This window comes from Strongyloides ratti (assembly GCF_001040885.1).
Source record: "Strongyloides ratti genome assembly S_ratti_ED321, chromosome : 1".
Classification (NCBI taxonomy): Eukaryota; Metazoa; Nematoda; class Chromadorea; order Rhabditida; family Strongyloididae; genus Strongyloides; species Strongyloides ratti.
This window is the reverse complement of record NC_037307.1, coordinates 5,889,935-5,904,854: the sequence shown is the minus strand read 5'-3', so window position 1 is coordinate 5,904,854 and position 14,920 is coordinate 5,889,935. Positions and strand designations below refer to the sequence as shown.

Below are 14,920 nucleotides of genomic sequence, written 5' to 3'. Positions count from 1 at the left end.
TAATTTGTAATAAGTCTTCTTTGTTTAAAGATTAAAATAAAAAAAAAACGACTAAGGATTACATGTTATCAATAATGAAATGTCAATTTTGTAATTCACATAAAGATAAACGAAATTGTATAAAAAAATTTGTCCTTCATAAATCCAGTTATTATGTAGTTAAGAGAGAAACCTTGTTATTTGATTGAAGCAATAGGATACTTTTATAATTAATAACAATAAAGACTTCCATGTTGTTAATAGCATCTTTTTAACATTCTTTATATTATAGGCATATATAACTTAATTTATACTTTAATGTTTTTTTTTAAGATCACTCTATCGAATCTGCTTATTACTCGATTAACGTTTATACAACGCCCCAAAGGTTATAATATACCGGTTTGAAGATCTTAATGGCGACACTATATAAGTAAAAATTGTTTCATTATTTATCACTCACTCCTTCTTTACTAAACATGGATTTGGAAAGTCGAATTAAAGCCTACCGATTTGTTGCCTATTCAGCAGTTACATTTTCTGTTGTAGCAGTTCTTAGTGTTTGTGTAACATTACCTATGGTCTATAATTATGTTCATCATGTAAAAAGAACTATGCATAATGAAGTTGAATTTTGCAGAGGATCAGCCAAAGATATTTGGTCTGAAGTAGCTACATTAAAAAAAATTCCAATGATCTCAGGAAACAGAACAGCTCGTCAATCTGGTTATGATGCAGCAATTGAAGCTGGAGCTTCTTCAGCTGGTGGTTGTGAAGCTTGTTGTGTACCAGGACCACCAGGACCTCCAGGACCACCTGGTAAACCAGGAGTACCAGGAAAACCAGGAGCACCAGGACTTCCAGGACAACCAGGTAGACCACCAGTACAACCATGTGAACAAATTACTCCACCACCATGTAAACCATGCCCACAAGGACCACCAGGACCTCCAGGACCAGGAGGACCACCAGGAGATCCAGGTATGAATGGTGCACCAGGAAAACCAGGACAAGATGGAGTATCAGGAAATCCAGGACCAAAAGGACCACCAGGACCACCAGGTCAACCAGGACAACCAGGAAATGATGGACAACCAGGAGCACCAGCTCAATCAGAACCACTTATTCCAGGTGAACCAGGACCAGCCGGAGAACCAGGCCCACAAGGACCACCAGGAATACCAGGAAAAGCAGGAGCTCCAGGAACACCAGGAAATCCAGGACCAAAAGGAGCCCCAGGAAGCCCAGGATCACCAGGAAATGATGGACAACCAGGAGCACCAGGACAACCAGGATCTCCAGGATCACCAGGAGAAAGAGGAGTATGTCCAAAATATTGTTCTATTGATGGAGGAGTATTCTTTGAAGATGGAACCAGAAGACGTTAAAAAGAATTTTATGATACAATTTTGGATGATATTACATATATACATATTGGTAAATTCATTCTGTATTAAAAAAAAATTCACAATAAAATAATATAAATTTTCTTTATGATTTACTTTTTTTTTTTCAATAATTTTAATGTCTTTTAAGTACATAGTTTTTTTTTAATGTAGATAAAATGACATACTTTTTAATGTTTATGAATATTAAAAAATAATATTTTTATTGATGAATCATATGAATAGAATGTATTCATAATTTGTTTACTTCAATCTTATGATAGTGTTTTGTAACTTATAAAAAAAAATTTATCAATAGAATTGGTATCTATTCTATGATAAAAGTCAAATAACAATATTATTAAGAAGATATAAAATGAGTAATCTATAATATATTATTTCTTAATACAAAATTTACACAATAAATATAGACATGAATAAATAATGAAAAAAAAATCATTAAAAATCTTTTCTGCTTCATAAAGTTTAAATATTTTTTTATAATAAAATTATTTAAATACTAAAATTATAATATTTTCTTATCATTATAATTCAAGTTTATTTTAATTAATATTATAATATATCTTTTATCAAAAGTTTATGTCTTATGACATGTATAAATTTAAAATTGTATTTTTATGAATTATTTATTTCATTGTTTTAAAATCACTTAAAATATGCAGTTTTAATTTTCTTTCTTATATATATATTATGATAAAAATTTTCTCTTATTAATTTAATAACTAGTGAATAGTCATTGTTAATTATATCCCTTTCAGTTAATTAAATATATTATAATAATAAAAATTTATAATTTATTTATCAAAAAGGAACTCATTGAATATAAATTTTGATTGTGAATCATCTATAAATAGTGTAAAACGTTTTAAATAGTTTCATTCGATTTGGCGTTTAATTTTTAATTATATATAATTATTTTGTTATTAAAAACTTAGTTATATTTAAAAATTTTTGTCTAACCAGTTGTGAGGAAAATTAAGGTTTAAATTAACATTATACACTTCAAAAATTAGAATTATATATATTTATTTGTTAATTATTTTTAAATAGATAAAAAAAAATTTTTTTTTAAGATAAATAAAAGTTATCTTATTAATCTTTCATAACTTTTTTTGATATAATCTAATCATAATAAAATGGTCCTTATTTAACAATATGTTTATGTTAAGATATAAGGTATTTGTTTAGGATAGTTTTAGTTATCAATTAAGATTATATCAATATAAATGTAATATATATTAAAAAGTTTCAAATAACATAAGATAAGGTGTGTTTCATGTCCTTTCATGAAATCATAATAAAGAAATTTGATATATATATTTTGTTACATTTTATATTTATATACATATATAAGTATATAATTTTCTGTAAATAATATTATTTTAAAATATTGTTTCTTATTCATTTTATATTTAGTTGTTATAGTCAAAAATTTTTCTTCATTTATTTATGATAACAATTATATTATATATAAATATACATATATATATATATATATGAACATTTAAAGTGATTTTTCATATTTTATAACCTTCATTACTTTACTTGAAATTTATGTATGTACTTTTGTAATATATTATTTAAACCTGTTAAATAAAAATAATATTTCTTATGTCTTAAAAATTTTTTCTGGTACAAGTATATTTTATTATAAGAATTTGACTTCTATAAAAGAATATAAACATATTTATTATTTAAATAATCAAACAATTATTTTATTTCTATAAAAATATTTTTAATTTATTTTATTTTTACCATTCATCATTTACTCATTATAAAAGAAAATTTTTGTTAACGTAACATTAATCAAATTTTATTTATATATCTTTTTAAATTGAGGTACTATTAATCTATCTCCATCACATCATACAACATTTTTAAATTAAAGGTATATACTTTTTTTTTTTTTGCCTAATTTTACTCAATAATTTGGCGCATCAATAGTTGCATGAATAATATTATAATGAGATTTTATTAAACTAGATAAATATTTTTAATTCTTTTATATATTATAACATATGTATTTTTATATAGATATATATAAATATAATCTTAGCCATTGATTTTTAAATAATTATAATAGAATTATTATAAGTATAATCTTCAATATATGGTTTATAAATATATTTTATATTTTATTTTAGTACTCATATATTTTGTCAATATTTATATTTTTTAATTTTATTTTATCAAAAATGGGCCAAAAACAATCATATCAACTTGATTCACCAAATAGAAAAGAAATTGCCCAAAAGGCTGACTTACCAGATTTTCCATTAAAAGAAGAACCAAAAAATTCACCTGTAAGATTAACAATATCAAAGAAAAGTTTAGAAAAAGAAAATCTTGATGTTGATATTGATATCAAACCAATAAAGAATGATACAAATAATGAAAAACATGAAGAAATAAGTCTTTGTAGTGAGGATGAAGACAATACTACTAAAATATCAGATAATATAACTACAATTTATGATGATGAAAAAGTTGAAAAAGATAAAATAAAAGATCAAAATGATAATGAAATTATAAAGTTAAATAAAGTTCCATCATTAGAACAAGTACCATTTATTCCTGAACCACTTGAACCATCAAATAATCCTCCAACTTTATCTACACCAAAAAACCAAGTAATAATGGCAATTTAATTTTTATTATAAAATTTTTTCAATATATAATGTTAATAAAATCATTTTATCTATAAAAACATCTAAATAATTTAATTAGATCTTCTTTTTAATTTTATAAAATTTCTCTAATAGCTTAAATATTTATATATAGGTCAAAATATTAAAAATAATATAGTATATATATTAATAGAAAATAGAAATTAGAACATTTACCTATTTAAATTAAAGGTATTAAAATTTTTCAAAATCTAGTAACATATATTTTATAGTATTAAAATATAATATTATGATAATAAAAATATTTCAATTTATTATTTTGCTATCATTTATACTATTATATGTAAATGGTAATGAATATTGTTCAACATTAATTTCATGTAAGTATGAAGTTCAAAAACAATTTAGATTATGTATACAAAATGTTTTAAAATTATTTTTGGAAACAAATAATTTTCCTGAAAATTATCTTGATGCTATTAAATGTAAAAAAAATGCTCAAACATTTGAGAAACTTCAAAATAATTCTATAATAACAAAACATAATGAAACATTAACCTGTGCAAATAATACAATGTTTAGTGATTCTTTTAGCAATAGTACAAAATTAAAATGTTCTATTTTGACAAGTGAAATAAAAAATAAATATATATTTAAAAATATTGGTAAGTCAACATTTGAAGAATGTTTAGATCAAAAAGTGATTGCTGATGAGAGGTGTGAAGTTATTGAAGAATGCTGCCCAACAATTGGTAAATGTAATCCAATATATAATAAACCTAATCAAGAAAGATTTAAAAGAATTTTTAAAACTAAATCACAAATATTAACAAATTGTTTTTTTAATCATAAAATAGCATTAGTAAATCCAGAACAAATTTTATCATCAAATGTTAATAAAACAGTTGATATTAAAAATATTACAGAAACAAAAAATAATACACAATCAAATGTAAATATTAATCAAATTGTTTCAAATAACGATAATAAAGTTAGAAAAATAACAAAAGAAGAGAAAGTTGTAAAAAAACAATCGTCAAATAAGAAAAAAAAGAATAATAAATTAAAAAAGAAAGGACACGGTAATTTATCATTAGATGAGACAAAAAATAAAATTAATCAAAATAAAAAACAAAAAGAAAGTTATAAATTGAATACTAATATTGCTAGAAAAGTTTTTGCTACATGGGGATGTAATTCTGTTGAGGTATTAAATTCCTTAGTAAATGTTTTTACTAAAAAATGTTCCAAAATACAAGATAAAAGTTTAAAAGAAGATACTGTAAAAATGCCTACAATTGAAACAATAGAAAATGTGTTAAGAAAAGATCAAAAAGTTTTGACTGCACATTGTGTAAGAGAACATAAAGAATTTGGTGGTAAATGTTCTGATGAAACAAATCTTGCCCCATACAAAGAAATTGGTGATAATATTCAATTTTGTAGAAATTATGATATACTTGATTCATACAAAGAAATATTAGACTCTAACAATGATGCTGATAACTGCCATATCAAATATTCAAAATTCAAATTACATTTATATAAGTTAAAAAATTGTTGTTTATGGAATTTTAAACAAAATTGATAATTTTTTTTAAAATGTTATTAATAATAAATCGATCTTACTCTATGAAATGGAATTAATTCTTCAATTTCTTTACTATGTGAACGTCTATAAACCCAAAGAAAAATATCTACATCCATAGCTGTAGCTTTACGTACACTCTTAAACATTTCTAAATTATTTTCTTCATCTAAAAGTTTTTGTACTTTTTCGGTAATTTTATCACAACAATATATACTCATTGCACGAAGTTCCACCTCAAGTGGTTCTCCATTCTTAAACAACTCTTTAGATTTTAATTTTTTCATTAAATTTTCAGAGTATTCTAATGCACCCAAATATGCACATACTTGTGGAACACGATAATCAGCAAACATAGTTAATACCTCAATGTCATAAAAATTTCCAATTTCATTTTTATTTTTTAAACAACCATAAACATCAGCAACTAAAATTTGAGCACGTTTCAGAAGTGAAACTCTTTTTCCATCATAAACAGCAAAATCATGAAATGATTTAAAATTTTTAACTATTATATTTAAAAGAATTTTAGCACTTTTGTTACATTTTTCAATTGCTGTATAAAATGTACCACTAAAATTTTTTAATAATACATTTCCTGCATCATTAATAACTTTAACACGTTCAGATATAAGTGGAATTGTTCCTCCATCATCTGATTTAAAAATCTCTTTTAAAGTTTTCTCATCAACACTTGCCATAAAGGATGCAGATGTAATTGGTATTTGATTATCAAGGGCTCTATTTACAGCAGCACATCCTGCAAAATATCCACTATATTCTGTTCCTTTATAGGTAACATGAAATTTAACATTTTCATCAGACCAAAATGAAAAATTTATAAGATCCATAAAAAAAATCCTTTAAAATAATTTTTATATTTAAAATTATGATTGTAAAAATTTACCAATCTACTGAATCTTGACATCCAGTTTTAGGATGAAGTTCATGAGCATCAAAATCAACCTCCTTTATTTCCCCATTTTTCATAGCTTCAACAATCATCTTTGCAGCTTTCATTACACCAGCATCATTACATTTTACATTTGGATTTCTAGAATCAGCCACAAATTCTCCAGTTTGACGTGGACTTAAAACATCCTCAAATATATCTGTCATATTATAAATATAATACTATTAATGAAGAAGACTAACAGAATTAAATGAGTATAGAAAAAGAAAAATGTTTTAGATAAGAATGTATTAATTGATAAGATACGATACTCATTATAAAATTAATAACACAAAGTATATTTACTTTTTATTTTAAAATCAAAAGTCATAATAATTATCTTGGACACATAAGATTTCTTCCACCATCAACATGAAGTAATTCACCAGTGGTAAATGAAGACATATCACTAGCAAGAAAATAAATAGCCTTAGCAACTTCAATATCCTCACCAGCTCTTCCTAAAAGATGTGTAGTTTTACATTTTTCTAAAAATTCAGCATATGTTGCTTCATCCATTCCTGCTCTTTTATGAATATCTGTTACAATAACACCAGGATTGACAGAATTTACACGAACATCAGGTGCAACTTCTAGAGCAAGACATTTTGTAAATTGATCAAGAGCTGCTTTTGACATACAGTAGTAAGCTGCATTTGGAAAAGAACGTGTTCCTGCTACACTACTAACATTAACAATACATCCTTTTGTTTTTTTAATATGTGGTAAAGCAAATTGTGTAAGAAGAATAATACTACGAATATTTGTATTAAATTGTCTATCGTATTCAGTTATAGGAGTTGAATCAACACATCCACCCACAAGAATTCCAGCAGCATTAACTAAAACATCAATACGTCCAAAAACATGTAAAGCATTTTCAACAAGTTTTTTGCCAACAGCTTCTTCACATAAATCACCAATAGTTGTTGTTACCTGATCTTTTTTTAAACCCTTTTCAATACATCTTTCAACACATTCATTTAAAGCAGTTTCATTTCTTCCACATAATGCTAATCTATACTTTTTTTCAGCAAAATAAATAGCTGTAGCTCTTCCAATTCCACTTGAAGCACCTTAAAACAATTTTTTTTAAATCAAATTAAACAAATACAAAAATTATTACCAGTAATAATAGCAACAGGAAAATTTTCCATTATTCAACAAATTATTTAAAGTTTGGACAAATGATACTTAACATAGACATTTTCATTATTTTATTACATTTAATTTGATGATAAAGAAACGTTAATCGTAGAATGTTCAATAGGGTTGTTCAAAATTTAATTCAACACATTATTAATATGGTTTGTTAAAAGTTTTATAGTGTATATTTTATATACAAACTAATTTGATAATTTATATAACAAAATTTACCTTGATATTTTCTTTAATTTTTCAAAGAATATTGATAATGTATGAAAAAATACATGATTTTAAAGTATTATATTAAAAATATTTTAAATGGTATTCTCAAAAAAATATATAAATCAAATATGTGTCTATTTTTTTTAATAAAAATAAAAAAATTTTATGCAAAAATAAATAATTTTTTTTAAATTAAATTTCTTTAATATTTAATACAATTTTTATTTTAAATTGTGTTACAAATCTGATTGATCTAAAAAAGAATCACCGGATTTCCGTTGGATAAAGTCTTATACTTTAAATATTTATAATTTTGAAAATAGAGTATAGTCTGTAATTCTTTCTTTGATTGACACACATACTGACATTTATAAAATGATCGAACTAAAAGTAAACGATAGGGTCGTTCTTTTTGTTCACAAAGGCGGTTTAAAAAACCCAGTTTGAGGTAATTATTGAATTCTGAAGTCAAGCCTTCGGCTTTCAAAATTTTGGAATGAGGTTGGAAACGACTTCTAATTTTCTTACTTTGGGAAGTTTGTATCTTTTCTATAGGTTTCGGATAGAAACTACCGTGTTTTAACGTTGTTTGTGGTAGTTTTTGAATGTGCTGTTATTTTAAAATTATTTCTGGTAATAATTTTGCAACTGTACATTTTAAGCAGAATGGTAAAGTTCATTTTTTAAGTATCAATAAGTCTATTAAAATATGGATTTAGAGGAAGATGAAAATTTGTATTTGATAAAAATTAACATAAGAAAAGTATTTAATAATGGTTTTTATCATGTATTTATAAAACAAAGGAAACATATAACTTTTTTTTTGTTTTTCTGAATATTGTCACTAGAAAATTATCTTAAAAATAATTATCTTTTTAACAATTTTTTGTAAAATAATTAGTTTATCTTTGTTTCAAAAGGTATTACACACAGGCATTAAATTAAATAAAATTTCAATTTTAAAAGTTGTGAAAACAGAAGGCTTTTTTTTTGTAAAAATTCAAATATTTTTATTCTTTTAAAAAATAATTTCTTAAAGAGTATTTTCTTTTTAATTGGAAATAATTTATAAAATTATCATGCATTATAAAAAGACTCATTTGAAATATTTATATTAAAAAATGCTACAAGTAATAACACTTAGAAAAGTTTTTTTAACAAAAAATTGTTTATCAACAAAAAAAAACTAAAGGTATATCTCTCCAATGTCTTACGTATTTAAAATATAATTTCGTTGGAAGAGTGGAACGTTTGATTGTCATCATTTTTAGGTTAATACATCGTACTTAAGAGATACATAACATCTAACTTTAAAGGTTCAAAATGGTATGTTAATAACACTTATGATTCTTATTATATTTCATTTCTAGGCACGTCGTTATGATTCAAGAACAACAATTTTTTCACCAGAAGGTCGTTTATATCAAGTAGAGTATGCTATGGAAGCTATTTCACATGCTGGAACATGTCTTGGTATTCAAGCTAATGATGGTATACTTATTGCTGCTGAAAAAAGAAATGTACACAAATTGCTTGATGAATCTGTTCTTGCTGAGAAAATCTATCGAATTTCTGAAAATATTTCTTGTACTGTTGCCGGACTTACATCAGATGCTTTAATTCTTATTAATCGTCTTCGTTATTGGGCTGCTGATTATAAATTACGTTTTGGTGAACCAATGCCTGTTGAACAGTTGGTACAAACCTTGTGTAATGAAAAACAAAGATTTACTCAAATTGGTGGTAAAAGACCATTTGGAGTATCTCTTTTATATGTTGGATGGGATAAACATTATGGATATCAACTTTACCAATCTGATCCATCTGGAAATTATACTGGATGGAAAGCAACATGTATTGGAAATAATCATCAAGCTGCAGTTTCTTTATTGAAACAAGAATACAAATCACCTACAATTGATGAAGCTAAAAAATTAGCAATGAAAGTTTTATCAAAAACTCTTGATGTTAAACTTTCTGCTGATAAAGTTGAAATGGCTGTTCTTAAGCATATTAATGATAAAACTGTGTTAGAAATTTTAGATATTAAGGATATTGAAACATTGGTTAAGGAACATGAACAACGTGAGAAAGAAGCTGAAGCTGCTGCTATTCAATCATCTACGTCAAAATCTTAAATTATTTTTCTTATTAATCAATTTACATATATATTTATAAAATGATAAATAAGCGGTGATCTGTTAATTGTAAAAGTATAAAATTGTAGTAACATTGTTTTTTTTTGGATTTCCATTAGATATTTCTAATATTATTTTTTTTATATGTGTATTTAAAAAAGATGACATTATCGGAAAAAGAAGTATTCTTCCAGAGACTTTATACAAGAACAAAAAGTTTGTGTCTTTTAGAAAAAGAATGTAATATTTATAGGTTGAAGTCAAATGTTAAGACACTAGAACATTTGTATATTTTTCTTCAAGATGATAAAAATCTATCTGAAGAAATGTTATTAAGTTATGGTAATTGGTTGTATGAATTAAAAGTTATCCTAGAGGCACTTTTACAAAAGTCAACTGAAGATAAAATTAAAGTACTAGATAAACTACCACGAACATATCCAAACATATCATATGATTCTTCAAATGATACAAAGCATAATGATAATTTATCAACTAATGCTGTAAATGCAACATTGAGAAATGTATGTAATTTTTATTACTATTTCAGAATCTTTTTTAGCGTTATTATAAAGATTGTAGAGATGATCTTCTTCATAATAAAAAGAAGAATAGTGATGAAGCAAATTTATCTGTTTACCAAACTGTTTATTATGCTGACTTGAGAAATGAATTATTTGGTGATGAAACAGTGTTAGGAAATGGCAATACTGAACTTTCTAGTGATGAATATATGTTACAACAAAGTGAAAAACAAGAAAAATTAGCAAATGAGTTGTTAAACTTGACAAAAGCCATGAAATCTAATTTTCAAGCAACAGGAAAAGTATTGAAAGATGATAATGCATTGTTGCATACAATGAGTCAAAAATTTGATAAGTCAAAAGATAAGTTAAGTATTGAAAGTAAAAATTTATCATTACATGCAAGAGGTAGTTTATGTGATTGTTTAACTTTTCTTATGATTTTTGTTGTTATTTGGTCTTTCATTGGAATGGCTATGATGATGAGATTTTTTCCAAAAAATGTTATATAAATTGTAAATAAGATTATTTAAGATTAAAAATCTGATTGATTAATTGACATTTATTATTTGAAATAAATATTTTTTTTAAAAAACATTTTTCTAAAACATTTACTTTTTGATAACTTTAAATCATTTTTATTATTTTAGAGGTGGATTGAAAAAACATATTAAAGTTTCATAACATTTTCCAAGTTAAAAATATTTACCATATGTTATAGTAACCTCAAAAATCATTTTTTTTAATTATTCTACATAGAATCTAATGTGTATTAAACTATAGATTTGATAATTTTAATAATTAGAGTAATAAAAATAAATGGTTTTTAAAAAGCATAGTATTATTTTTAATTTATTAAGACTTAAAATAGTACTTCTTTAAGCTTCATAGATATATATTTAAAATTGAATATTTAAATTTTTAATGTATGACTAAATTTTTGATCAAATACTTTAAAATGAAAATTTAAAAAGTTATGTACTATTATAATTAAATATGAAATACTTTGATATTGAAAATTGAAAATGTTGATGAAAAATTATGTATCAAATCATGAAACATAGTAAAACATTATTAATTAAATAATTTTTTTTTCTAATTAGTTTATTGAAAAATTAAATTTAATTGCCAAAGTTTCATTCTTTTAATTAATAACTTAAAACTAGTAAAAAGATATATTTGATTTATGACTTTTGTTTTAACAGTATTATCATTTTGTATAAGGTTTTATGATAATAGTCAGATTGACATTTTAATAATAAATATTTTTAGCACTGTTAAACTTTGATTTCTTTAACTAGGAAACAACAATAATTGTTTAATAATATATTAGTTTCTGTCTTTAAATTTTTATTATCAATTAGTTATACTTATAATAAAATAAATTTTTATCTATTAAGATAATCACCAATTAAATATTATAAAACCTTTTTTTTTAATGTTGACTAACTTTTTAAAGTTATTTTGTTTAAAGTTATACATTTTTGTTACAAATATAATCATTTTTAATATTATACCCACTTTTTTTACAATTTGAACAAAACTTATCTTCAAAATTTTGACACTATAATACATAAATTATACATTAATTTAAATATAAAATAGTTATGTACATTAAAATAAAATGTATTTAAAATTGTATTTTTATATAACTTTAAATTAATTTAAAAGTAAAATTTAAATACAAGTGAAAAAAATATCAGTAACATTTATATTAATATAATAAAGGTTAGTATAAAAAAAGTTAAAATGTAAAATATAAACTATTAATAGCAAAAGTTTAACTAAAGATTTATAATTTTAATTAATTAATCATTCATTTAACAAATTAAAATAACTTTTTTTTTGGTTAATTTTATTGAAAGTCATATTTTAATTTAAAATTATTATTTTTTTAATGGTAGCATTAGAAAAATCATATATTGAATACTTAATTAATGTTGAAAGAATTATGAAAATAATTAATATATCCATTTTTATGAATCAATCATGTTTAATTTTATGAAATTTTTTTTTCTACCATTACATAGTAATTATTTCAAGGTTATGGCATTCTCCTTTAATATAAATTTTTTAACATCTTAATATATATTTACTTAAAAAGTACATATTTTTAAAATTTTTATACTACTATAGATGGTGTATTTTAAAGAAAAAAATTAATTTTTTTTATAATATTTGAACTTCACGTAATTATATGTACAATTGGTTTTAATTTGTTAGATAAATACTTTTGATTAAAATTTGATAAATATTTTATAATCATTAAGTACTACTCACCTTTTCGACTGTTATCATAATAATTAAAAAAAATATTTCTAATAATGCTAATTTTGTTTATAAAAATAAATTTCTATTTACATATATTTCTAGATTAATATAATATAAGTTTATTGTTAAGATTATATGTACTAAAAATAAATATATATTTCTACATTGATACAAAAATATATTTTATTGATAAGAGAAATGATTAAAAATAAAGTTTTAAAAAGATTAAAATTAACTTATGACATTGGTGTATATATCAAACCAAACATACTATCATGAGGATAAGTTATTAAGTTATTTAAAACATGATTGTTGATATATTAAATTATTTAGTTGATTTTTTTTCTTCCTGTAAAATGATCCATTGTAGAATTTATTCCAAAATATTCAACAAGAACACGTGTTGCTTTAGTAGGAAGCAATGCATTTAAAGCATTTGCAAGATAAGCAAATCTTGGAAGATATAAATATTCAGTATTTGTAAGAATTGCTTCCATTATTTTATCAACAACATATTCTGGTTGTAAAATAGGTAAAACATTGGGTGATTTTGTTGTCACACCATCAAACATTTTTGTATCAATATAAAAAGGGCAAACAGTAGTGACGTGAACATTATCCTTTTTTAATGCTAATAATTCTTCAGATAAAGCTTCTGAAAAACCAACAGCTCCAAATTTGGAGGCACAATAATCAACAAGTCCACAGATACCAAACTTTCCTGCTAATGATGCTACTGAAACAATATGACCATGATTTCTTTCTATCATTGATGGTATAAAAGCTTTTGTTGTAAAAAAATGTGATGTTACATTTACAGCCATTGTTAATTCCATAAGATTGTCATCACAATCAAATAGTTTTTTTCCTGATACAATACCAGCATTATTTATTAATAAATCAACATCACCAACTTCTGATTTTACTTTTTCTGCTACTTTATATATTTCTTCTTTTTTACTAATATCTACTTTATAACTCCAACATTCAACACCAATTTCTTTTAATTGTTCCATTGTTTCTTTTGATCCAACCTCATTAATATCCCAAATAATAATTTTTGCTTTTAATTTTCCAAATTCTAAAGCCATTAATCGTCCAATTCCAGAACCAGCACCAGTAATTAAAACAATTTCATTTTCTACACTTTTTCTTGGTAATATATTTGATGGTAGAATGGCTTTAAAACATCCAATGATTGTTTTAATAAGAGTTAAAAAAATAACTTTAAAAAATTCTATGATACTTTCAATCATCTGACAATTACAAGCTAAATATTATTTTAAAGATAAAATTTTTTTTTATAAAACATACATTCATCTGTCATTTTTATCAAAAATTTATTTTAAGCAAATCAAATATAGATGTAAAAAAGTAACAGGGAAATGAAATATAACATTGTTAATAATACTTTTATATATTGTTGAGTATAATAATGTACATATTATTCTTGAGTAAAATCAACCCATTACTCCGCCTTTAAGTGCATTATTTATCAATATTTTAAGTAACATCTTACAATGACTACATTTTCTTATTAAACATTTATATTATTAGACTTTTTAAAATATTATTAAAAATGTGTTAAAGAAATCATAGTTTACCACCCAATTTTTACAAGTTTTTATTATTACATACAGATCAAAAATAAGATTGATTTTGCCATATTGATGTTTGATAGTTTTATATTTATTATTAAACTTTTATTTTACAATAAAAAGTATACATGGTAACACAAACAACAAAAACTATGTTCTTTTTTATCTTTAATAAAATTATTTTATCATTCAAATAAATGTATAATTTCCCTTAACAGTTAAAAGTTAAAACGTTATTTATCAATTAAGCATCAACTAACATTTTTCATTCCAGTTTTTTTAATACTGAAGAAATTTTAAATATAATTTTTGCTAGCGCATTTTTATTTCACTTTATCTTGATAACTAAATATAAATTTATTTTACAATAACATTATTTCAGATATCTATATAAAGTTGTATTTTTAATTGCTTATAATATATTTAATTTATTAGAAGAAAAAAATACTTATCAATATTGTTAATAAAA

General features: G+C 23.2%; 8 protein-coding genes across 8 annotated transcripts; 5 read left to right on the top strand and 3 right to left on the bottom strand.

The window, feature by feature from the left end:
• Window positions 1-458: 458 nt before the first annotated feature.
• Window positions 459-1,367, top strand: SRAE_1000188900 (Collagen alpha-5(IV) chain; the record flags this gene model as incomplete). The annotated part of the gene is made up of 1 exon (XM_024648899.1): window positions 459-1,367. The coding sequence occupies one exon, from the start codon at window positions 459-461 to the stop codon at window positions 1,365-1,367; it is 909 nt and encodes a 302-aa protein (XP_024502830.1).
• A 10-nt stretch (window positions 1,368-1,377) lies between these two features.
• SRAE_1000188800 (Hypothetical protein) lies at window positions 1,378-4,033 on the top strand (the record flags this gene model as incomplete). The annotated part of the gene is made up of 2 exons (XM_024648898.1): window positions 1,378-1,416; window positions 3,530-4,033. The coding sequence occupies 2 exons, from the start codon at window positions 1,378-1,380 to the stop codon at window positions 4,031-4,033; spliced, it is 543 nt and encodes a 180-aa protein (XP_024502829.1).
• Window positions 4,034-4,301: 268 nt separating this feature from the next.
• On the top strand, window positions 4,302-5,600 carry SRAE_1000188700 (Hypothetical protein; the record flags this gene model as incomplete). Its single annotated transcript, XM_024648897.1, has 1 exon — window positions 4,302-5,600. The coding sequence occupies one exon, from the start codon at window positions 4,302-4,304 to the stop codon at window positions 5,598-5,600; it is 1,299 nt and encodes a 432-aa protein (XP_024502828.1).
• A 20-nt stretch (window positions 5,601-5,620) lies between these two features.
• SRAE_1000188600 (UPF0553 protein C9orf64) lies at window positions 5,621-6,719 on the bottom strand (the record flags this gene model as incomplete). The annotated part of the gene is made up of 2 exons (XM_024648895.1): window positions 5,621-6,461; window positions 6,508-6,719. The coding sequence occupies 2 exons, from the start codon at window positions 6,717-6,719 to the stop codon at window positions 5,621-5,623; spliced, it is 1,053 nt and encodes a 350-aa protein (XP_024502827.1).
• Window positions 6,720-6,888: 169 nt separating this feature from the next.
• On the bottom strand, window positions 6,889-7,709 carry SRAE_1000188500 (Short-chain dehydrogenase/reductase SDR family and Glucose/ribitol dehydrogenase family and NAD(P)-binding domain-containing protein; the record flags this gene model as incomplete). The annotated part of the gene is made up of 2 exons (XM_024648894.1): window positions 6,889-7,628; window positions 7,679-7,709. The coding sequence occupies 2 exons, from the start codon at window positions 7,707-7,709 to the stop codon at window positions 6,889-6,891; spliced, it is 771 nt and encodes a 256-aa protein (XP_024502826.1).
• A 1,650-nt stretch (window positions 7,710-9,359) lies between these two features.
• On the top strand, window positions 9,360-10,058 carry SRAE_1000188400 (Proteasome subunit alpha type-4; the record flags this gene model as incomplete). Its single annotated transcript, XM_024648893.1, has 1 exon — window positions 9,360-10,058. The coding sequence occupies one exon, from the start codon at window positions 9,360-9,362 to the stop codon at window positions 10,056-10,058; it is 699 nt and encodes a 232-aa protein (XP_024502825.1).
• A 161-nt stretch (window positions 10,059-10,219) lies between these two features.
• SRAE_1000188300 (Vesicle transport protein USE1) lies at window positions 10,220-11,094 on the top strand (the record flags this gene model as incomplete). The annotated part of the gene is made up of 2 exons (XM_024648892.1): window positions 10,220-10,582; window positions 10,621-11,094. 2 exons carry the CDS (start codon window positions 10,220-10,222, stop codon window positions 11,092-11,094), a joined length of 837 nt encoding a protein of 278 aa, XP_024502824.1.
• A 2,088-nt stretch (window positions 11,095-13,182) lies between these two features.
• SRAE_1000188200 (Epidermal retinol dehydrogenase 2) lies at window positions 13,183-14,180 on the bottom strand (the record flags this gene model as incomplete). The annotated part of the gene is made up of 2 exons (XM_024648891.1): window positions 13,183-14,123; window positions 14,168-14,180. 2 exons carry the CDS (start codon window positions 14,178-14,180, stop codon window positions 13,183-13,185), a joined length of 954 nt encoding a protein of 317 aa, XP_024502823.1.
• Window positions 14,181-14,920: the final 740 nt, after the last annotated feature.